At 26.2% G+C, this 25,782-nt stretch overlaps 4 protein-coding genes and 1 non-coding gene across 8 annotated transcripts in view; 1 reads left to right on the top strand and 4 right to left on the bottom strand.

The window, feature by feature from the left end:
- Window positions 1-349: 349 nt before the first annotated feature.
- Window positions 350-1,891, bottom strand: LOC114123410 (partner of Y14 and mago). 3 transcript variants are annotated; one of them, XM_027986367.2, is made up of 3 exons: window positions 1,728-1,891; window positions 1,190-1,649; window positions 350-1,112 (listed from the first exon to the last, which is right to left on the bottom strand). In XM_027986367.2, exons 2-3 carry the CDS (start codon window positions 1,501-1,503, stop codon window positions 569-571), a joined length of 858 nt encoding a protein of 285 aa, XP_027842168.2. In that variant the 5' UTR covers window positions 1,504-1,649; window positions 1,728-1,891; the 3' UTR covers window positions 350-568. The 3 variants fall into 3 exon arrangements, with proteins under 3 accessions (XP_027842168.2, XP_027842169.2, XP_027842167.2); XM_027986368.2 differs by having other exon boundaries at window positions 1,190-1,665; window positions 1,728-1,881; XM_027986366.2 differs by having other exon boundaries at window positions 1,190-1,877.
- A 1,255-nt stretch (window positions 1,892-3,146) lies between these two features.
- LOC114123418 (uncharacterized) lies at window positions 3,147-4,806 on the bottom strand. The gene is made up of 2 exons (XM_027986379.2): window positions 4,452-4,806; window positions 3,147-3,590 (listed from the first exon to the last, which is right to left on the bottom strand). Exons 1-2 carry the CDS (start codon window positions 4,732-4,734, stop codon window positions 3,280-3,282), a joined length of 594 nt encoding a protein of 197 aa, XP_027842180.2. The 5' UTR covers window positions 4,735-4,806; the 3' UTR covers window positions 3,147-3,279.
- A 3,379-nt stretch (window positions 4,807-8,185) lies between these two features.
- Window positions 8,186-25,734, bottom strand: LOC114123411 (uncharacterized). 2 transcript variants are annotated; one of them, XM_050199642.1, is made up of 14 exons: window positions 25,480-25,734; window positions 24,730-24,943; window positions 19,567-19,780; window positions 18,479-18,644; window positions 15,345-15,482; window positions 14,999-15,254; window positions 14,222-14,377; window positions 12,465-12,592; window positions 12,276-12,391; window positions 11,810-12,182; window positions 11,670-11,726; window positions 11,406-11,595; window positions 9,441-9,611; window positions 8,186-9,065 (listed from the first exon to the last, which is right to left on the bottom strand). In XM_050199642.1, the coding sequence occupies exons 1-14, from the start codon at window positions 25,717-25,719 to the stop codon at window positions 8,998-9,000; spliced, it is 2,487 nt and encodes an 828-aa protein (XP_050055599.1). In that variant the 5' UTR covers window positions 25,720-25,734; the 3' UTR covers window positions 8,186-8,997. The 2 variants fall into 2 exon arrangements, with proteins under 2 accessions (XP_050055599.1, XP_050055602.1); XM_050199645.1 differs by lacking the exons at window positions 24,730-24,943; window positions 25,480-25,734 and adding an exon at window positions 19,864-20,104.
- LOC114123420 (U2 spliceosomal RNA) lies at window positions 21,584-21,763 on the bottom strand. The gene has a single exon (XR_003592350.1). It is a non-coding gene; the product is annotated as a U2 spliceosomal RNA (small nuclear RNA).
- The window catches only part of LOC114123412 (uridine phosphorylase 2), a 31,755-nt gene continuing 28,403 nt past the window's right edge, over window positions 22,431-25,782 (top strand). The window contains exon 1 of the mRNA XM_050199743.1: window positions 22,431-22,867. The gene's annotated coding sequence lies outside the window, so the exon portion shown is untranslated. The remainder of the gene's footprint in view (window positions 22,868-25,782) is intronic.

The following is a 25,782-nucleotide window of genomic DNA, read 5'->3' as shown; positions in this document are numbered from 1 at the left end:
AAAATATTTTTATACCATAAAATCGAACAATGCAATATTCAAGAACATAAAATTATACTTGTACATGATCAAAGAATCAAACGTAAAATTAAATAGCCTTCTACAATAGTACTATACACTTTTTTTTTTTAACTAAATTTAAATAGATAATGTCTTCCTTTTCATAGCATTGAATTTTAAGTATATTTCAATGGTAATCAAGAATAAGTACATACATATTCATATTATACATACTCAAATATTTTTAGAGTATTTATTTTAATAGAAAACAAAAATTTGTCAAAAATAAGATTTCAAATTTTTTTTGTAAAGGAGAAGAATTATAAGCATTAAAAATAAAATAAACACATTTTATGAAACTTGGTTATTATTTAATTGATTTTTGTCAATTATATTAATTAGGAAGAAAAAACTGAAATAGTTTGAACACAACTTAAAAATACTTTTTCAAAACAAACAGAAATTTCATTTTTTTTAAATCAGAATCAATATAATCAGATATATATATAATATATACCAACAGAAAATAAATTGATAACCTCTGTAATACTCAAAAGAATCAGGCTCTTTACTTGCCACTTTCAAGAGCATGGATTTCTGCCAATACTTCGCTCTTTTTAGATATCTTCACACGTTGATCATTATCAATTTTACCACCTTGAGCAACCTTAAGTTCAAGTTCATCAATGGTCTTCAACTTTTTCTTAAGGTTCCTAATTCTTTTAGCTGCTTCAACTGAAATCTCAATTACAGGAGCAGCTGGCTTAGCTTTAGATTGCGTTTTAGTTTGGACTTGTGTCTTAGATTGAGATTGAGTTTTTGGTTGGGATTGGGTCTTCGGTTGAGCTTTAGTTTTGACATCAGGTTTAGTAACCTTTTCAGTCTTTTTAATAGCTGCTGTACCATTTTGCTGTACTGGAGGGACTGTTTTTTTTTCAACCTTCTTGGCTTGGCTACCATTTGTCAATACTGGGGCTGGTTTTTTATCATTAACTTTGTTTGGTTTGTTCTCTTGTTTTGTTTCTTTTTTGGATGTTTCTTTCTTGTTATCCTTTTTAGCATCCTTTTTCCCATCTTTTTTGGTTGGTTTAGGAGGCGAAGGAAACATAATTCTATGAAAAAAAAAATAATATTTACAATTAAAATAACTATAAATAGGTATAATTTTTAATAATATTTATATACTTACTTAATAAGTGCTTCGAGATTAGCAATTTCCTTGTTAACTGCATTTTTGGTCGAAATCTTTTTACGTTGGTCGTTATCGATAGAATGTCCTTCTGCTACTTTTACTTCCAACTCTTCAATGTTTTTCAACTTTTTCTTAAGATTTCTTACCCGCTTAACAGGATCAGTTCCTGTTTCTACCTCAGGTTTCTTTTCTACTGGCTTATCCTTTTCTTTCTCTTTTTGTACCACAGGCATTTTAATTTTTTCCTGCTTAGGTTGTTTTTCGGTGAGAACTTTTTTGGGTTGTTGCTGTTGTTTAGGTACGGCAACCATTGCAACAGGTGCACCTGGAGGTAATTTGGGTTTATTGGCAGCAAATTTTTTACCTTTGGATTCGTAAAGTGCTACTTCGTCCTGAGGAATATAATTCTCCTTGAGTCGCCTTTCCTTACGCCAAGTGCCGTCTGCGCGCTGTGTAGCTGGAACGAAGTAACCCTTATCGTCTTTTAAAATAGCAGAAGTTTGGTCCAAGTACTGATGGGCCATTTGCTACTTACCAACACTATAAATTATCAGATTACAATTACTTAAAACAGTAAAGTAAAATACCGTAACAGAACGCCACGCTTTTCACTTCTGATCAAATGCTTCACTTCAACCAAAAACTTGTAGCGTGTGCTTCTCGGTCCTCGTAAAAAAAAAAAAACCTTATCATAAAACCGTCGTTGCTACAAAGGATACAACAACAATGTTACCAACCCTTCTTAAATTGTTTTCCATGAGGTTTCAAATGTATGCTTATTTGAATTTCAAAATTTTTACTAGGTATTTTAAAATTTATAAATTTTAATTGTGTAGCAACAACTTTACACATTTTTAGAATTTTAATTGTTCTAATTTTTTATTTATTATTAATTATCAGTTTATCAACCACACGATTTTCTACCTATCACAGATATCTGTGGGTCGCTGTAAATTGCGTCCCGTTTCAAATTTTTTATGTAAATTACGGCTCGGGTATATTATATACATACGTAAATTGTGGCCCCGGTATATTTTAATATATTTGTCTACAGTCTACTTAAATATTTGTCATTGTTATGTAAATTACATCAAGGGTTACGAAATCAATATCTTCCTTCCCATTTTTCAGACTTAGGACTGGCAATATAATTGTATTCATACTGCCATATTGGTATGGTTAAAAATATTGATTTTGCTGTTTTGTTTAAAATTAAAAATATATAATATTAAAAATAAGTAAAAATGTGTATAGTGAAAAAATATAAGTAAAACAAATAGTTTTATAAAAATTTGAAGTAATATACTGGTAAAAACTTATCAAGACAATTCCCGTTCATAGTCTAATTGAATAATTTTTTTTGCTTGCAATTCATACATTTTGTCATGTATAAATGTTTCTTTAGCAGTCATTTTTTTATTTTTTTGCTTCTTGTTCCCTGACTTCTTAATATAATATACGTATAAAATTGCACGTTTTTTAAAATTTCAATAAAATTATATATAACCAGCCGACCAGAAATCGGAATATTCCGGGCCGCAATTTATGTATGTATAAAGTATACTCGGACCGCAATTTACACAGTATATAACTATATGACCTTTTTTGCGGGACGCAATTTACTAACTTCGATATCTGTGGTACCTATACTTATTTACCAGGCACCAGCATGAATTAAGATGTATCTTAATCCTTAGGCTCCAGTAAGCTTAGTACAATTTACTCTATGTTTCTATGTATTATACTATTACCTATAACAGCGTTTCCCAAAGTGTGTTCCGCGGAACCTCAGGGTTCCGTGAGACAATTTCAAAGGTTCCGCCAGGTGTATGTGATTATTGAGAAATTATAACTAATTTTAAGTTGTAAGTAAAAAGTAAATAACCAATTAATATATTATTTACAATTAATGTAGCAATTTTTTTTTTGTATAATTTAAACATTGAACATGTAATAAAGAGTATATTTATTTAATTTCATGTTTCTAAATATGTTGAATTCATATTATTAGACAAGTATTAGGTACCTATAACTATTAGGTATTTAGGTGAATCTACCAATGTATTCTATACACCTGCACAGTATTATCAATTGTAATATATGCCGAGTCTACTTATTTTATCAATGTTATTATTCAATATCTGCCGTTGTAGTACTGTAGTTAGTTCAACTTTAGTGTTGGTCAACGCTTTGTTTATATCGTCAACACAAATTGTTTTTTTCATCAAATTGTCAATAGATTGCAAATGTTGTACAATTATTTCTTCATAGTCTCTAGCCATGATATCCAATGATTCATTTCCTTCAATAATATTTTGTAAGCTACGTTTCTTAATTATATCTTGGAGTTTTTTGTCTTTTTTCGCTAAATTAGTTTCAGTTATCTCATTCCCTTGTTCTGTAAATTAATTACCCATAATATATTGATATTGCAATATTGTAATTTATATACCTATCTAATACTTAAAAGACATTATTAGTGGATTGAGTATAGAGAGAGACATTAAGAATATTGGGGCTTTAAGCTCCGATTTTAATTATATTATAGGTATTTTAAAGTTTATACCTTCCTGTATAAAAAAAAATAAATAGGTGGGTATGCACCAATGTTATAAATTTGGATATTGATAATAATGTAACATGATTGGGCATTTTTACTTTTTGGTCTTCAAAAATTGAAATGTTTATACACCTATCATCCATAAATAATATTTTAAAATAGTTATTAAAGAATAACTAAAATCATTATTCTTTGTGAAAATGTATAATTTCATCGAAATTTAAAATTAAAATGTTTATAAACAATTTGGGTACCTACATACATTTTTTAGATTTTTTATTTATGGTATAAATTACTTATGAGGAATTTTGAAGTAAATTTTCAAACTTTTTGATGAAACGAAAAATTGTTTATCGGTACTTTGAAAAAATATTCGAAATGTCAACTGTTTGTATACTTTAGTTCAAAAAGAGTCAAAATATTTTGGCAATTTTACCATCATTATTTGTACTTATAAAAGATTTTTATATAAACATTTAAGTATCTACGGTTATTTGTTTTTGAGTTACACAAAAAATTAAAAAATAATAGATAAACGTAGAGATATTTATAATATTTATTATTTATATTGTATTATAGGTATATTTTTATTATTTATTATGCTTTGGTGTACACACTACTCTACTCCCTATATTTAGATAGGAAGAAAGTCATGATTTTATGAATATAAGTTTAATATCTATTAATTTTACAGTTTACCTTTGGCCAAAAAGTATTCTTTCTGAAGACATTCAATCAATTTGTATTGTTCTGTTAAACAGTGATCGTTACCAATGTTTTGTTCTTCCAAGCACTCTGAATTTTTAGCAATACCTTTCAAAGAATATTTATTAGAATAAAACATTGCTTCATGTATTTGTTTCTTAGAAAGTCCACAAATTAAATTGTCTTCAAAATCGTTTTTTAGCGTTTGACCATTAAACATATGACAAATTGTTATCAACATAACAAAAAGCTTTTCGAAAAAAATCACATCATACATTGTGTTAAAATTTTTGTATAAATTATATGAAATATTTTTAGTTTACCTAATTAACAAAAATAATATTAGGAAGTTATTCCATGACATATGTAATGTAGGTACCATAGACATATAACATATACCTATTATTATATGCAAGCCCGGATTAAGATAATTTTGGGCCCGGGGCCAAACAATTTTAGGGGCCCATAACCATAATCAAAATTTTGGCCACCCACAAATAAAAATAATACAGACAAAAAAAAATTATGTTTATAAATTTAATTTTTTTTAAATACAAAAATAAAAAGTATATTATTATAAATAATTTTTCCTTGATTTTTGGGCAGCAAACTCTTTGATTATATCATCGGTATTAATTACATCTACTCTATGTAGCTTATAGGAAACGTTAATGTATTATAAAAATAATGATATAAGTTTATATTTTATCGTTGCAAATCTTTGTATTTTTTCTTATATAATATAATTATTATTCGCCAGGGGCCCACTATTGTTTAATATCTGTTGTGGGCCCGGGGCCATGGCCCCCCCCCCTTAATCCGGGCTTGATTATATGTCTATATTATAATATATAGTATATTATTATTTGTGGTCTATGCACAGAATAGAATAGATGTTTGTTTTATGTTTAAAATAGTTTCATCTATTCTGTGTTCCAGTCGCGATTAAATATCTTAAATCGTGGTTCCAGTCCATAGAGTTACTCTATGCTACGATCCCATATAGATAAATACAAAATGTTTCATAATATAATGGTTTAAGATAAGTTATATATCCATATTATAGTCATCATGGTTCTATCCAAGATATATCTTGGTTCATGGAGTATATATATACATTATATCATGCATTATATAATATATATAGTCTTAAACAGTGCATATAATTTAAAACTTTATATCGTATAATGATAGAGTATGAGGTCTATGTGCATTATATTTATAAGCATTTATTGTTTTGTACATGAATATTAGAGTCACAGATATCTATATTGCAGGATTTAAGATAATTAACTATTTTATAATTCTATATAGTTCTGTATAAAAATCTGAGATTAGAGTACTACCTACTCTATTCACAGAATAGATTTAGAATAGATTTCATCTATTCTGTGCTTTAATGTTCATGGTTTTGTATATTATGTTTATCTATGGACATGGTATTAGCCGGTAAAAAAAAAAAATCAAAAATCCCGGCAAAAAATTCTCAACAAAAAAGTAATGGAAATAATATCGAGCACATTAAAAATAAAACATGTTGTAAAACCATAATTAATTATTGTTTAAACTTTAAATGCACCGTTGATGTATCCATGCCCCGATGTAGGTAAACATCGTCATCCATGCATTTTTACAAGCAAATAGGCAAAAATAATTATGAATTATATCATAAACTGTTTTAGTATTGTGGAGTATTAAACCAAAAGATTTAGGTACTTAGATATAGGTAACTCAAAGCTCTACTAATGGAATAATTTCAAAATTTGAACTGGAAACGAACATTTTAAAGCTTCTCTCCCCCTTATCTAAGTAGGTAAATATTTTAGAGATCTTAAGGGTTTTCGCTCATTTTTTGAAATTATTTTATACGTATTTTTAATATTAATATATTTATACGATGTACATGTACATACTGAACTGTCACAGAACTCATGATTTTATCATCCAACTAAGTTATTTGCGTTAAATACATATATAAGCATTTCAAAGTCCTTAACAAATATTTTGAATTTTAAATAAGTTATCATAAGTACTCCGTAGGGATATTAAATTCATAACTTAGTTATATTAGTAAGGGGGTGCGAAAGGCATATATGATGTTCGTATACCTATTACCTAACCACTACTACACCAGTCGCTAAAACCATGGAACACAATAGCTATTTTATAAAACATAATTAAATATTTCTTTAAATTAACGATTTGAAATCATTAAAATATAAACATACATAAGCATATAATAATAAAATATTAAATTTTCAAATAGAGACCAAATTGATTGAAATTGGTACCCTAAAGGTCATAAAAAAGATTGAACAAACTTATCTTAGATAGGTACACTACACTACACTACATACACTACATTTCACTACACTTTGTTCAGTAAGGGCGCTAAAAATAAATCTTGATACTGGGCACTGGGCGGGGTACACAGGGAAATGGAATATGGTGATATTATTTAACATCACTTAAACATGTTCATAAAATTAAAATTGAATTCAACCGTTTTAATTTGAAATCATGAAAATTAATTCAAATCAATACCTACCTATATTATTAAAAATATATATATATATTGCCATAACAGGCCCTTAGCATCTAAGCTTAGTGCAACTGCGTCTTCTTGTATATGCTATTACTTAATACGTCTATAATAAGTAGGTATGTACGAAACTAATTGATTTCAAGTTTTTTTTTTATTAGACAAATTTATTAAAATCTTAAAATTTAATAAAATTAAATATTAGCTACTAAATAGTAAAACATAATAGATCAGGTCTATGAATAAATGCATCAGTATTTATTTTTAATTTCTTTTAATGTTATATCATATTAGTTAGAATAATTGCTAAGATGAAAATCGTAAAATTATTTAAACGTCTCATCAAACTGGTAAACTAATTGAGGATTTCCCTTGAAGAAATAGTGATACTATAATATGGGGAGGTCATTTGTAACTACTTTTTGAAATAAATTATGCAAGTCCAAGGATCCACAAATATTTTTGAATTTTAACAAAACAATTAAAACTGTTATTTTAATCTAAAAAACTACTCATGATTTATATTAAATTTTCAAGCCTAAGCTATTAAAATTGAAAAAACCGTTCATATATAACCAATTGTATTGGAGATTGTTAAACTTCTTTACACAAAATAAAAATATTATCATAATAAATAAATTGAAACAAAAAAAATATATAAATAGAAAATTACAAATATTTATGAATAACACAAAGCAGCATTATGAAAATTATACATTGTCTAATACATAATAATATGAATCCAGGTCTCTGCAGTTTTTTTGTTTTTGAATAATAATTTTCATTTCTATAACATCATTGATTATATTATAATCAATGATAATAGATACCTAATTTTGACATTTTTTTATGTCTTTGCTTTGACACACAGAATAAAAATCCGTTACGGATAAACGTTACAGTTTCCAAAGACACAAAAGACATAAAATGTGGTACTTCATTGCAGACTTGTATATAATATGATTTATAAATTTATCACATAATTTTAATACATTAACCTTAGATATAAACACAAAAAATTTAAATTAATTTTTTTTATAATTTTTTCAGAATTTTGAAAGATATTGGAAATTTTTATTTTGAAAATTTTTTATCAAAAATAACCATTAAGTTGAACATTTAAACTTTTTTTTAATCAAAAAAGTGATGATAAACAGCAGACACATAGGAAACTAATTAAAATAACTAACGGTTCAAAATGTATTTATTTATTACTAAGGATTTGGCTTATAGTAAATTAAAATTGTGAATACAGTAATTACTTCAATTAAAATAATACTCGATAAAAATGAATCAAATTTCTAAAACAAAAGCTTTCATGGTGCAGAAAATATAAAATGCAAAATTATGTACTTCAAAATTAAATTAAATTAATTGGTAGTTTTAACACCAGAACACTGATAATTGTAAAAGTGTAGAATACTATGAGTCTATAAATAATATGTATTAAAAGGCCACAATAAATGCAGATTTACTGCTGATTATAGTTTCAAATTAATTAAATTTTTAGACATTAAGAGTAAATATAATATTTGTTTGACTTATAATTTGAACTGTAAATATTAATCTTAGTCAGTACTCAACAGAGGCAAGTACTGAAAAGAATAAAATACTATACATTATAGAACATTTACATATTACCAATAAGTCCAAATACATATTATTAATTAACCGGTACAGCAATAAAAGTATTTAATTATTATTTTAACATAAAATTTCACACATTTGTTAATAACATTAAACAGGTATACTATAAACTATATTTTATTTCATTTAAATTTTTTTAAATGATTTGATAGGTATATTAATCAGACTTGTATAGTTTTGTTTCATTTGAAATTACATTTTTTTTTTTATTATTATTTTATTAAACATTTTTTTTTTTTTTAAATTCTTGGACAACAAAATCGTAATGAAATATACTTTGTATAATTAAAAAGTGGAACATTTTCTTGACAATATTCACCCAACTAGAGTAATACATCATACAAGTTATAATCATAATAATGATGAGAACAAATTATTATTTTTATAGCGATGAACACAATCTATTAATGGTTGGACATCTGAAACATAAAATATACATTTTATCAAAAAAAAACTATAAATAAACATATTATTAACAATAATAATCATGATAAGAATAATAACTATCAAAAGGATTGAATAACAAGAATTAACAACAAAGCATACAGATATTAATATATATGTAAACTTGAAGTTATTTAAATAATATTTTTAAAGCTACAGCCTATTTTTTTTTTTATAATAGATTTATGATTATATTATAAAAAAATATAAGTTTGTATTATTTTCAATAAATTTAAAAGTATTTTTTGTATGAATAACAAAAATTATAGATTTTAATGATGTTTGAATTAAAAAGATTATAATTTTAGTTGAAATTATTTGCGTAAAATTTACTAAAATAAATATGTTACCTTCTTTAACTTTGTTGTCTAACATCTTTACAATAAGATTAAACCGATTAACTTTGGTCATGGCTGTTAAGTATTCTACAATAAGATCTAATTCACAATTGCGATCAAATTTCTGGTTCAGGGTTTCCAAAAACTTGGACATGATTTCCTCATCCAAATTCGATCCTATAACTATATAAAATACAAAGTCATGAGATATTAATTAATTATCATAATCAAGTGTCAGTAAACAGTTAGTACAAATAAATATCAGAAATTTAACATAATAATATTTAGGTTTAATAATAATTTAAGTTATTTTAAGTTTAGTTTTAACAAACATTATTTTTATATTTTCATAATTATTTCTCTAGATTGGTGGTCAGATTTATGGTCTTTATGGCAATCATAGAGATTTTAGTGCTATATAGTAGACAAATAATGTATGCTTATGTACTGTATAAATAGTACTTTTTTTTAATAATACGTGATAAACATATCAACATTATAAGATACTAGATAAGTGATAACAGTAGGTTATAATTCTAAAGTTAGCTAATACTTTCTAAAAATATGTTCCACGGATATGAAATCAGCACTAAAAAAAGTAATATAGATACTAGATATAATAAGAAATATATTACAAATCAATAGATTGATGAAACAATAAATTAATAGATTTTTTAATTTGAAAAAACATAATATAAATTTTAAATATACATAATTTTGTTAGAAACAAGAATACACTCACTTATGGAATTCTGGTTAAGAAAATACCATACCTATATAATTTGTCTTTGTTTTACAATAATTGTTCAGCATAGCAAATTTTATGTTCACAAGTCACAGAAGTCTATTTTCCTTAAGTTATTTTTAAAATTAGATTGATTTGACCCATTATAAAATTTAAAACTAAAATTTTGGAGACTTTTATTAATATTTTAATTTTAAAATAGGTTATATTAATTATAAAATGTACAAAATATTTATAGTTCTATAGTGCTTAAAACCAGGGCTTGGAAGTTCATGACTTAAAAAAATCCCTAAATAAGTATATATTTATACACTAAAAATTAAAAAAAAAATCATAGGTAATAATTAAATCTTTTTTGTTGATATTTATGAAAAAAAAACATGTCACAATGACGACCAAAATAGATGACTTGAGAAAAAAGCATTATAAAAGTATTAAGAAGATACTATGTCTATTTCATACAATAATATGTTTTCCACTAATTGCTTATGTAAGTGCGATACACTGATTAACTGAATAAAATAATGGCAACTGCATTATGTTTAATAATTATACGTGCAAAAATTACCATATATTTTATCAGTGCAAATATATAAAATATTCTATTTTTCATCAAATTTAGGACAAAAATACGCAAAATATACCAAATAAAATAGAAAAATGCCTAACTTTACCAAATAGGAAATAAACCTCTAAGTATGGAAAAATGTGCAAAATAAAACTTCACATACTTAATCATAGTACCTCAAAATCGATTTCCATCTAATATTAAATACAACTTAGCAAGATACAAAGATACAAATTCATGAACTCACAAGTCCTGCTTATAACTTACTTCATAACTAAAATATTAATACAACCTATGAGATTCTGTAGATAATAACCATACTTTTACATTTTACAATAGGTCTAATTTTAATTGTGAGTATACATTTTACTATGTTGACAACATATGTAGCCATGCAAGCTTGACATCCTCTAGATAATTTAAATTTTCATGATATAAATAGCTATAATACATTTTATTACTTATCTACAATACATTCTAAGTAGTAAATGCACTGAGCATTTTAGTTTAATGTTGTAAAATGATTTCAGTCTTTTATATCTTAACACATAACATAATTGTTACTACAAACACCAATCCACTATGAATTGCACACTAATTATCTTTATTTAGGTTAGCATGTCATGTAACAACATGTGAAAATAACCATTATCAAAGTACTTACCCCTAGGTAAATCATTTGGTTTAATACTCCGCAAAAGTTTATGATATAATTCATAGTTATTTTTTTGACTGGCTATTTTCCAGATTTGTAAAAATTGTTGAACATTAGACACGGGTTTCATATTTATTTTGTCGTCACAATTTTTACAAGGAGATTTATCAATTCCATTGATTACATGACCATTCATATTCTGAAATTTACAATATAATTATTAAAATAGTGTGAATACAATTATAAACAATAGTCAAAGGACTAAATTCTAACCGTTGAATTATAATGGCCATTCATTTTAGTTGAATTAATTTCTTTATTGGAAATTTTCTGAAATATACAATAATATAAATATAATTATCACAATAAAGTGAATCAAATTATGACATTATGTCTAAAAATCAAATAAGAACCGTTGAATTATGATGACCATTTATTTTAGCTGAATTGATTTCAGTAACATTTAATCTTTTCGGTTTTTGAGTTTCTAGAGTTAAAGACGTAGACAATAATTTAGGCACGATATCAGGTGTCAAAAATTGCCAACGTTTCTTTGGGACTTCATTTTTAAACATTTTGTGACGACCCCATTTTTTATGACGCTGGAGCCACTCGTGCCAAGGACACAAATCACAAACACAATATTCTATACAACCAATAGAATTAGCTTCATACACATGCTCAATTTTGTCTTTAATCAACTCTGAAAGTTCCATATAAGACACATAGAATATATCTTCTATATCCCAGACAGATCCATCATAATGCCTAGTTATTTCACGAACCCTAGAAAGAAAAAGAGCAAATTGTAGAATAATAAATATAATTAAAAATATTATATTTATATAATATTTTTTGTTATATAAATTTAAATATTACTTGATTAATTTTTTTCGATCAATGTTTTTTATCGTATTTCTTAATTCTTTTACAGAATTGAGGGCATTTACATTGTTACAATCATACTTTAATGTGGATTCAAATGATCGTAATGCCTACATAAAAAAAATATAATACTAAATAATTATAACTGATAAATAATTAAATAAGAAATGTCACAATACTTACTAAGCAGTACATGGATATAGCTTTATAACACGACCCTCTTCGAAAATGTGCTTTTATATTTTTTGAGTCACTTTCAATTACTTCTCTTAAATCGTCCAATGCTTTTTCATGTTTTTTCAATTTAATAACTAAAATTGTTAAAAAAAAAAATATTAAAAATAAAATTCCATAATAAATTAAACACAAAATAAAAAAATAAAAAAAAAAGCAATTTAAAAATACCTACATTAAAATTATTGTAATGAACTATGTTAGAAGAATCATTCGGTACACATCTATAGTTTTAACAATTTATGTAATACTCAACTACTAATTTAAGCAACTATTTATTTATAAATATGACAAATATAATTTAATCACCAGCTTATAAGTTATGTACAGTTGAAGCCTTTACATGTATTCTACATAAAAGTATTTATATATTTTTTTAATAATTGAAAATCAGAAATTTATATTGATAAAATGATAAATTAATTACTAAATGGCAGGTTAAATTATTGTTTAGAAAAAAAAAATATTCTTAAATTTTAATAGCTGATTTAGAGCTAATATTCTATTTAAGTATAGGGCATTTTTATAACGTCACTATAACCAACATACAAAGTATGAATTTAAGTGATACTTATACTTACACACAACAAATCAAGTTTTCATTTTCGTAAACATTCATCAGCTTAAATTGTTTGAAACATTATTTTATAAGAAGGGTTAACACTTTCATAGGTACGATTGTAATTTTATTTATTTTTATAATACCTAAATCATTGATTAAATATACAATAATAATAATAATATCTTTATTTAACCAACGATCTAAATATTCATTATTGTATGTTTTTATTTTATTTAAGTTAAGTAAATAAAATTTTACTGAATACAGTAGGTAAATAATATTCTTACATATTTTAAATTTAAATTATTGAGGTATATTATTTATTATTTTAATAAAAGGACAGTTGATTCATTAACCTTATAAACTACCAGTTGCAATTGTTATAATGCAAAAAGGTAATTTTAGTGCAATTGGTAAACTCCAATTTATTTATAACATAGAAAAAAAAAATTACATAAACAGACATGGTATATAATTTTGTAATACATTTTTAACAGATTTATGTATAATTGTATCTATAGGCTTAAATATGATGAAACAAATGTAATTGTCTCATATTATTTTTATTCCAAATGATTAAATTAATATAAGACACTCATTATTTTAAAAACTGTACAACAGATTGAGTTCCCTGAGTTTTTATTTTTAGTACCATTTATTTTTTCAAAGCAAAATATTACAAAGAGAATTTTAAAGTATAAAAATTAAATTTTGGAAGAGTATTTATTAATTCTAAGAAGGTATTTAAAGTATAGACAAGCAGAGCAGTGGACCAACCTATTGCAAGATACTTCTTCGCTACTTTATTATGCTCATTTATATACCTAAGTTATAAGAATTCAAAAATTTTAAATCCATAAACTAATAAACTAACATTTTTATATACCAAAGTATACATTAAAAAAATATATTGCTTAATAATAAGGAATTACAAAAAATTTTAACAATGAAATGTAAAAAAATGTTGTTACTTTATAACAACTTAAAACATATTTTTTCAAATAATAAGAGTTCTTGAATAAAAACATAATTAAAAATTAAAACGTTTAGTTGCAATGAAAAATAATATGGACATATTATTGTATTCAACATAAAATGAAAGAAAATATAAATTTTTAGAAAATCTAAAATGTATTATGCTTACATGACATAGCACGATTGTTTCTTGCTTCAGGTGTTGAATGAATGCTAATACTAGTATTGTAATGACAAATTGCCTCCTCGTAATCATTTGATTTAAAACATTCATTTCCCAGTTCTTTTTCTCGCATAGCCAAGTCTTGAGGTTTAAAAGTACCACCTAAAACAATTTAGATGTTTATTTTTACAAAATATTTTGAATTTTTAAGAAAGCTGAATGATTGCCAGATATTTATTTTAAAATATTTATCTAGTATGTTTAAATTTAAATAAAAGTAAAAATCACTAGTTTCTCAGAATTTGATTTCAGATAAAGTGTTCAAATAATCATTAATATAGATGAATATATATTTAATAGTTTATGTCTTAATATAATATGTTTTTTTGTTTTGTAATGAAATCTAAAGAATTTAATTCCTTTAGCAAAGTTAAATGGAGTAAAAGTGAATGATTAATCCTGAATAATATGCGTTTTACTTTAACAATATAAGTTAAGCAAAAATATTTACAATAATCTTATATAATAAAACGTAAACAATAGTTCGTTCACTAGTGTGTTAATAAAGTAATTATCACAAAAATATCACTTAGTTTTATATGATAAAAAAAAAATGTATTTAATTTGTAAGCATTTTAAAAATACTTTTAATATAACTATTTAACTAACTTTTTAGAAGTTTAATATAAATTTTGACAAGAGGATATACCCCCACTTTAAAAAAATATATGTTTTATGTTGTCAGTGATAGGAATAATAAAAATTTTATGGTAGATCACTTGCATTTAGACATTGTATCTACATAATTCTTCATAGATTTAACTCTATCGTTGAAACTTTTTGAATCATTCAATCCAACTGACAAAGTATTTGAATTCATATTTTTTTTCTTATGCGCTTGTAATTTATCAATCTTTTCTTTATTATCCAACTTCATTATTTCTACATCAGGATCATATTTATCCCATTTAGAATATGAGGCTTCCAATGGTTCATGTTTTACACTAGTTGTTTTAGGCGTTGAAAATTCCTGTTCAGGCTAAAAGTAAACATATTTTAATAATTTATGTAAGTGGAATATAAGGTAAAGAATCAATTGTTTTCAATGAATCCTAACTTATAATAATACCTTTTCACTATTAAACATTGATGTTAAATCAATAGACTTTCGAACTGGTGGTTCACTGTGACCATTCATGAAGCTTTTTGAGTTTTTCTTTACAGATGATAATTCTTTTTCTTGTTGATTTGACTTTTTTATCCAATTCTAAACAAAGAAATGTGTAAACATCATATAAGTTAATTATTCAATAAATTAATTAATTCATTCTGAAAGTGATATATTATATTGAATCATATATATATTATATACAGGTGAAAAATTTTAAATTAAATTTATAATTGGTATATTGTTACTGTAACTTTTTAAATGCTCGATTTAAAACTAATATGAATCAATACACTCACATATCTTCTTTAAAAATCTCTAAAATGTTTTATAAATGATATTTTTATTATTTTTCGCTAATAAAAAATAAAATATGATATTTTACAAGTAGTCCAGTCATTTAAGCTTCCAAAAAGGTGTTTTTAGGAATTAAATCGGAAAGTTTTGAAACTTTATAGAAAATTTGGTTGTGGGTTCCTGATCAACAAAAAAAAGTCGCAATTGCTCCGAGGTCCGGAAGTGTCCGTCATCTTAGATTTTATGTGCAATTTTTCTGTGTTTTTAAATTATTTTTAAAAATATTCACTTTATCACAAAAATACCTCTTCATAAAAATATTGCTGACAAAATTTACAACAAATATGTATATTTATATATTTTTGTAGCTTAAATAGGTGAAATGTAAATCCATCCACTCTTTGTGATATTTAATGTTGCACGTGTTAATAGTTTATATTATAGGTGCTGCACTGTGCGGTGTAGCTAGTATAGCTACGGGTCAAACTTAATTGTAAACTAAGAAACATAACAACGCCAATACAAATGAAATTATTAAACAAACAAACATGGCAGTGATATAATTTTCATTAGTAATAGCGGAAAATATAAGACAATTTATTTTAAATTGGTCGGTAATCGGATACTTAATAAAAATTGGTATTCATATAGATGTCTAGTAAATAAAATAATTCATTTGAAAATAATGTCAACGTCGCAAGATTTAAGAAATTTTGGAAAAATAAATGTCAAAATATTTGAACCAGCTAACGAAGATGGTCTTAAAAATAATATTCTTAACAGGAATTTAAATAATATTAGTGTAGAAGATCAAATTGTGTTACATTTAAATAATTTATTATAGATATTAGGAGAATTTATCAATAAACCTACTATCCTAGGGTAAACTGCATTTATAATGAACATAACCAAAAAATAAACTATTACCGCAATCAAGAATAATACTATAAATACTGTATTCAACATTAAACCAAAATACCAATATCGTAACTTTTGATCAGCAACTGTATATTATACAGTAAAGCTACTATGTATATTATAGTAGTGGTTCTCAACCTGTGGTACATGGAAAGCTCTTAGGTGGTGCGCGAAGAAAATCTTTCTTTATTAAAAACATAAACGTATACATTATTAATAACCAAAAAGTAAAAAAAATGGTCAGATGGTATGTAAAAATTTTCAAACTGTGTAGGCGGTACGCGAATACAAAAAGGTTGAAAACAACAGTATTATAGTATTTTACTTATAAAGCTCGTGATATAGTAACAAAAAGTCCCAATTTATCAAATATCATCGTTGGATTAGGAATTTTTCATTTACTTATGTCATACATGGGGTTGTGTAGGATATATAATGAAAGGAAGCGGTTTAAAAAAAGATTTAAGTACAATTTATACCCTGATAACTGCAGATAAAATGTTCAGTGGTCATGCATACATGATACATGCATATTGCATACTCTAGAACTGTGAGAGAACATACTTTGATTTGGACCTATGAAATATCATTCATTCAATTGCGACGAATTAAATTTTAGATGATACTCAAGATAAAAACAACATTTTATATGGTCAAAGCCATAGGAGCAGAATGGTAGGGGCAAGGGGACTATATTCCCCCAAAATTATGTCAACCCCCATTCCTAGAATTCTGTGTCTGGACTCATGTCAGATTTTCCACAAGGAAAAAAGGTTATAGCCCCTCCATATAAATTCATCACGCTATGCCTATGGTCAAAGCTTCCTTTATACAAATGCAAACGTAAAATATATATTGTAATATTTGCAAATAAATTAAATGCATTATTATTATTTATTACTTAAAAAAAAAATTGTTAAGAAATGTAAATAATTTATGTTAAAAAATATTTGTTAATTATGTAGGTACTAAATAAACATTTTAATCATTATTTAAGATACATAATACGTTGTAGAACTAAACATTTTGAAAAGTTGGCCACATATTATTAAATACAAGTACTTTAAATAAAATATAGACTAGGTATAGTGTACCTTTGTCTATAAACATAAAGCGTAATACCTATTTATCAATAGTATACAATATAAATTATGAAATGTTACTATGTTAATACATGTAAAAAGTATAAAAATTTCGTTTTCTAGCTTATACGAGTGAGACGCGCAACTTGTATGTAAACTATTAAAGTGCGCCACATCAAATATTACAACGTGAGGATGGATTTCACCGTTTACCTATTTAAGATACAGAAATATGTAAATATACATATTTATTGTAAATTTTGTCAACAATATTTTTGTGATAAAATTAATCTATAAAAACTGAAAAAATTCACATAAAATCCAAGATGGCGGACACTTCCGGATCTCAGAGAGATGGCGAATTTTTTTTGGTTAATAAAGAACCCACAACCAACCATTCTGCAAAGTTTCAAAACTATCCGATTTAATTCCAGTAAAAATCGTTAAATGATTGGACTAAAGATGGAAACACTAATAAATGGCCAAAAGTAACATATTCCATTTTATTCATGCATTGTCCAATTATAACAATAGTACTGTACAAAACAGCATTCATTATTAATTATAATTGTTAAAATTAATTAATTACTATTTATTCTATTGATTAAATATATAGAAAACATTTTATCTGTTCTACATTTCTAATACATAGGATTTTTGGGTATTTAACTAAAGAGACAAGTTGAATTAATATAGTACTAATATATGTAATACATGGTAAAAATGTACTGTAACTTGATGAAATACTGTTTATATTTTTGCTCAACAATTTATATCTTTTTAAAGTTTTATACTTACAGCCACATCATTTAGTTCATCACCATAATTTTCATTTACAGATAGTTCAGAAGACTTTTGGGCAAAACAGAGTTTTCTATTCAATATTGAAGCATCTGGTTTAATTTGGCGTAAACGATTTTCGGTTTCCCTTAACAGTGCTGGATAAAGTCCTTCTTCTCCAGATCTGAAATTATACATATCTATTTTGTTATTTTGATTTTTAAAAATATTTCTAATTATATTTTTGTTTTAATGTTCACTGACTGTACCTAGAATGAGGGTTTTAGGGATAAGATGACCTTTCAAAAAAAAATAATTTTTACATTACATTAAGTATTATCATAATATATTTGTTTTGTCACAAATACTATTTTTCGAGCTAGGTATTTTTTTTATAATATCTGTTAATTTATGCTTTATAGATCTAGTTTTAAATAATTAATTTCAAATATTTGATAATAAGTCAATTCTAACTACAATTTAAGTTAACACAAAATATGAAATACTAAATGTAAATTTAGGTTTGTTAGGTAAATGCGGAAAATGTTATTAAAGTGGGAAATAATATGCATATATACAATATATTTTAAGTTTAACTATTTTTGTCATTAATAATTTAGAAAATTTGAAACAAAGTAGGAATTTACCTAAATAATAAAATAACAATTCAAGTGTTTATACTAATTATGAATAAATAAGAAAATTATATTATAGGTATGGCTAAAGATACCTACATTATTACATTATCTACTTATACACAGACACACAATAATATTATAAATTATAACTAAAATCATACCAACGAGACAAAGAATTTTTATTAAATAGGTTCCTAATATGAAAATTAGTAATGATTTTATAAGAACATGTTATTCAATAACAAAAATGTAAGCATAATTATGGTTCGTTACAACTGTAATTGTTTCAAATGTGTTCACAATTATTAGTTTCAACGAAAAAGAAAATTCGTGGATTTAAATGTATTTGGTAGATCATTTCTCATATTGTAAGACACACACACTACAGCAATACACCACATAGTTGCATAAATATATTATCAACTTCTGAACATACAACGATTAACCTAACAAAAACGTTTAACTCACTCCAATATTTTAATGATGCGTTTCAATATTTTAGGGTCATTGCAAGTCTTCACATAGTCGAAGTCGATATCGGCCAAAGGGATACCGTACTTTTCGAACAGCGACCGGTTCTGGTTGACGGCCATTTGATCCGTCATGTTCATGTTAGACAGTCGGGAACTCACATTGTGCACAGTCGGGCGGTCATTGGTCAACGGTAAGAGACAAGACGTATCTACAAACGAATAATAAAAAAATCGATGAATTACGATGGGATATGTATTTGAGTTCCAATGAGTAGAAACGTTTTATTTTTACGATATCACTAGATTCTAATGTTATATAAAAATATAAATGTTATTTTGGTTTCGGACACAAATTTGAAGAAAAACGTGAAACGAGAGAAAGACATTGCTAAACATATGATTATCAACAACGAAAAAAGACGTGCAAATGATAAGAGAAAAATGAACATGTAACGCCATCTTGATGACTTGAGTTCAAAAAACTGAATTTGAAATAGTTAAAAGATATCACAACAAAAATATTTCGTGTAAAAATGAAAATTAACTATAGGTATTGATAAGTATGTAGAAATGTTTATTAAAACTTTTTAAATTTCTAGTAGAATACTAAAACGCGTTTTTATTGTTTTGTTCATCCTATTCCGTGTCATATAATAAAGTAAATAAATTATTAAAACAAAATAAGCCTACCTACTCTAATTTTATTCAATTTATTTAGCATTTATTCATTCATATTATTTATAGTAGTATTGGATACAATAATAATTAATAGTACCTATATATAATAGTAATATTGTATTACATTATATTTATACAATAAGTGATTGCTATTTGTATACTTAAACAAAATACATCAACATCGTACAGATTGAATCGGTTTCATATGATTTGAGATTTATCACTAGGACTATAATATTCTGTAGAGATAATGGGTAGATAAAATAGTTAATATGAAAAAAAATAGTTTAAACAGTCTATATGGCGTAACAATTCACGTTTTGTGTACAGACAACTGCAGAGTTAAAATGATCCTCGATGATAATTTGACCAATTATACGACCTATCCCGAAAATTTATTGTCAACACGCATAAAATATAATACCTAGGTACTATAGGTATTTTTGATACCAACAGACAGGATAGTTCACCTATATCTGCACGACGTTGCTTGGTTTACCGATTAAGTAGAGGCATAGATATAGATAATAAATTATAATCTATAATAATCTATGATAATCTATATCTATGGGTAAAGGTTCCTACCTCATTAGTAATTTCACATCAAGCAAATGATATTGAACTCTTTATTCCACGATTTATTTATCGATTCAATTAATTTATACTTTTTTTTATGGAAAAACTGAAATTAAACGGTTATAACTGCAGTAAACGTATGCATATTGTATAAACTATAATCAGCAGGTACCCTCTTTAGTGCACTCTTAACAACTTATGTAGTTAGGACGTTAGTTACCTATTGCTTAGATACATAAATATTGATGTTCGTCACTAAGTAACACGCGTTCCTGTGGACTGTGGCAGTCAAATATATACCAAATACCTACATCATACTTTACCTATATATATATTAAAGTTCCAAGTATTTTGACTTAGCCAAAACAATGTTATCGATATTTATGTATATAAAATTATATAATTTTAATAGGTACTTAAAAAATTATTGGAAACTTCTTATCTTTGACCTCTAAATGCAACAAAGTTTCAATTTGCCATCAGAAATCAACCCTGAAGTTTTAAATTGAAGCATTATATCGACAAGTTATGGTGTGTGCACAACATACAGAACAAAAAATAAAACACATGATTGTAGAATCAATATGGATTTTGGAGTGATGGGAGGGGGGGTCGATTTCAAAATCCAATTTTCAAAAGTTAATTTTGGAAATTATAAAAAACGGAAATTTCTAAATTTTGAAAAACTAAACTTGAAAAACCTGATAATTTGGATTTTATGAGTACTATCAGAATATAGTACTTTGAGCTATCAAGATAATATGTGGGCCGTTCCCAGTGGTACTGCATACCGCGGGTCAACTCGCGATGGAACAGGAGCAAGCCCCAAAATCTTCACCAAGTTTACAAAAATTAGTTTAACATTTGAACCTCTCGATGAGACGTGTATCAGATGTTAAGCTGATAAGAACAGATTTTATTAAAATATAAATATTTATGATTTCTTAATACTGGGTCCAAAATAACAATATAATATAAAGTAAATTATCAAAAAAGATAAAGAAAAAAAAAGAGAGGGACACATAATCGAGGACAGGTAAATTACAATTTGAGTTTTTTATCATTTATAAAAAAAAAACATCAAAAACAAGTTTATGGTTTTTTAAATAAAATACGATGTTTCAGTTTTCGTGTACAAAAAAAAAAAAAAAAAATTGGCCGTATAGCCCATAAGCGCAAAATATCATCCAAACGCAACCTAAAAGCGCAAAAATAAATAACCCATAAGCGCAAAAAAAAAATTACCTTTTTAATAACCCATAAGCTCAAATTAGTTTTATAAAAAAAGTGTATTTAATTAAAATCGTTGTTATAAATATTATTAATATTTAATCAAGCAACAGTGATATTAAAATTAGTTCAAAAAATCAGTAAAAAAATACAATTTTGAGTATTATTCTTGAAACTAGCACGGAGATTGTCCACGACTGCAGCTTTCAGACAATCCCTGTACCCTTTTGACGTTTTTGGTCACGCGGTTATCGCTCGCTGTTGTCGCACCTTCTATGGTACGCTGCCGGGCCGACGGCGTTGCTACCAGTCTCTACCTAGGTATATGGTTTTTTCTTAATTTCCGAAGCGTACGTAACCTCCCGTTGCCAACCCGGTTTTGTATTTGTCCGTCTTCGGCGTCTGTGTGTTCGTGCTCGACGCTTGTGTGCCACCATCTTAAACCTTGTGGTCATATTAATTTGTAACATAATAGCTTTTACGCCGTGTGTGCGGTGTTCTTCTGCGTCGAGCTTGCAGCTCTCAATTTTGTGTGTCCGTTGTGTTCCAACTACGTGGTCCGCCAGTTGTGTTGGTGTACGTCTACCGACATAATATGATATTTTGTGCATTCGCGTTTGCCGTCCGTGTGCGTCGCTTAAGTTTACGTCTCGTAAGTATATTATAATATACTTTCGCGTTGCCATCCGTAAGCTCGCGTAAACTTACGTTGGTGTACGCCGTTAGCTGTGTGGTGTGCGTCTGCCGCCATAACTTGACAGCTATTCTCAAGTTTGGACTCAGCCCGAGGTGGTGACAGTGAATTCGAGGCGGTATCGTTATTTTATATTCTAATTTATATTTTATACCTATTTTATTATACTTATTACGAATTTTGTTCTATTATTACCACCTGGGCGCCCATTTGCCCATTTAGTTATATGTTATTATTATTATTAACTTGTTTCTTATTATTATATTGTTTGGTCTCAACTTATATATACTATTTTATATCTTATTCTTTATTTATATAATCGTATATATACGTACTGGGGTAACATGCCTGTCCTCGATACATCGCAAGTCAGTGCAAACGACCTCATTATTTGCAGGATTTGCACTGGCGCATAAAACAATTATTTTAAATTATTTAAACAAGTATCAAAAAATCATTAATAAAAATCAGTAAAAAATAAAAAATATAATTTTGAGTATTATTTGTTGCTACAATCTGTCGTGGAACGGGTAAGGCCACGCGTACAAAGCGTCGAGTGTCGCACGTTAGGTCAGTAAAATATTGTATCAAGTACCTAATACAATTTTTTTTGCGCTTTTATCTCAATACTAAGGTACAAAAGCGCAAATTCATTTTTCGCTTTTGAGTTATCGAAAAAATAAGGTTGATTTGCACTTTCGGGTTTCACCGAAAAAATCGATAATCGTCTATAATCTATATTCTATATACTTGAACTCTGGTTAGCATCTAATTAATGTCATTTTTACTTATTGTATTTAACTGTGAGTAATGTCATTGGATATTTAAATGATATTTTCTTTCATTATGCGGATACTTCAAGTCAAGAATCATTTTATTTATCAAATTTACTCATTGTATTATTTAATATAGATTGTAAATAAAAATAAATTTGTTATTAAAAAAAAAGGATTATATGAAATATCCTAAGGACAAATATTAAAATGGACAGACCCTCGGACAGACCCCAATTTTAATAAATATCATTATGTGTTTAATAACTATGTAGGTATAGAGTATAGACGGTATAGTAGGTATTTATGTGAAAGTATTTTTCCCTTCGTCATTTTATTTATTCATTCAAAATTAATTAAAACAAAACTTTGTAAATGAAATTTGCCTTATTCTTTCAGCTGATATGATAAACTTACGTGACTAAAAGCGCACGCATAATTAATAATGTATGGAAAAGTATACATTGTTTGTGTATTACGCACGCCAAGCATATTTTAAATATATAAATTAAAAACTGTCTACTCCCCTCACGGTCTCGGTAAACAATAAAACAATATTAAAATATTTTAACTTTTCATTATATTCATCTAAGCAATCCAAATAAAATTGTTATCGTACTTTAAAATCGATAATATATCTAATATATATATTCACAATATAAGAAAAATACAATTTATAAATTGTATAGTGCACTATTTTCTTAAACGGATGAAATTGTTTAATGTGAGAATATAGTTTTTAGAATTCATACAACTTGATAAGGGTGGCACGGTTTATTATTATTATTTTAGTTTTGATGATCATCAAGTACCCAAATATTTTAAATTTTCTGTTAAAATCAGACACTTACTTATGGTAATATGTTTAAGTAGGTATACTTATTTCTCTGTGTGAAATCTTTTACTAGGAAAATTTTGTTAAAACTGTTGGAATATTTTTCTTCAATAAAAATTATAAATGATAAGCCAGGTACCTATTACCTATATAGTTGTATCAATGTTAAAAGTTGAGAAAACTACCTAAAATATTTAACTAATAAAATGCAATATTATCACGTAGGTACTAAGAAATCAGACCAATCATTCGTAATTTTCACTGTCTTAGCATATCCGATTAGGTACATCAATTATCGATACATTCAGATAAACTTGACGTCCAGAAAGTATTTGAGTTGTACAAAAAAAAAAAAAAATGCAAATTACCTACCTATTTTTTTTATAGTTGATGTTGTTTCCTTTATATTAAAGTAAAGTGAATTTTGAAAAGATTCAGTTTCTTTTTTAAGATTTATAACTGGAATATCTATTTCTGTTTTTTCTTGAGGATGCTCGTGACTTAATATTGGTAAATTAGATTTTTTTTCATCGTTCTGAGTTTCGAGTTCAAATTCATTACCAATGAGGTCGGTAACGCAATTAGCCTTTAAACAATATTATGATCGAATTATATTTAAATATAGTAGGTATATTTATTAGTATCGCAAACAGATTTGATCAGATTTGATCTTTTTTAGGAGAGGGATCCCCTTTGTAGCTCTATCTCATTTATCTGTTAGTTGTTACGTAAAGCGACAAATATTTAATATTATATATTTTTTTTAATAAAAATAAAAATAAAAAATTATTATTATTTTTACATAACTATTAAATTAAACGATGATAAGTATTGTCATGCTTTACATTTTATACATGCTGAATGTTATAACGTTAAAAACTGTAACAATAAATATACTGATCTACTATGGACATATGCAGGGGCGGACGCAGGAAAAAAATTGGGGGGGGGGGGGGGGGGTGTTTGAAAAAATTAGAATTTTTTGAAGGTTCATAAGTGAAAATAACTGCGTTTGAAATTAATCATCCATTCATTTCGGAGGAGGCTTCAGTTATATTTTTACATAAATTATTATTATTAGATAATATGATAAATTTAATTATAATTGGGTCTTGGGTGTACCTGTGATATGTTAATTATGGCTGTTTCTTGTTCTTGTGTAGTTAAAATTTTCTCGATTTCAGTTGCTATTATTTTTTCTATTTGCCGTTGAGAGTGTTTGTGACATTTTTTATGAACTATTGCTTCGCAATTGTTGCATCTATACACTAATTTGAAAAATTTTTTTTTCTTGCAATGGATGCATCTTTTATAGCTATACGGAAGAAAAAAAGATTTTAGGAAATGATGGTTTGAATCCATCTTTTAATTATTGTATGGATTAAATACAATTAATAATAATTCGATAGTCGATATGACGATATA

This window comes from Aphis gossypii, chromosome 1 (genome assembly GCF_020184175.1).
Source record: "Aphis gossypii isolate Hap1 chromosome 1, ASM2018417v2, whole genome shotgun sequence".
NCBI classification, from domain to species: Eukaryota; Metazoa; Arthropoda; class Insecta; order Hemiptera; family Aphididae; genus Aphis; species Aphis gossypii.
This window is presented reverse-complemented; position numbering and strand designations above follow the sequence as displayed.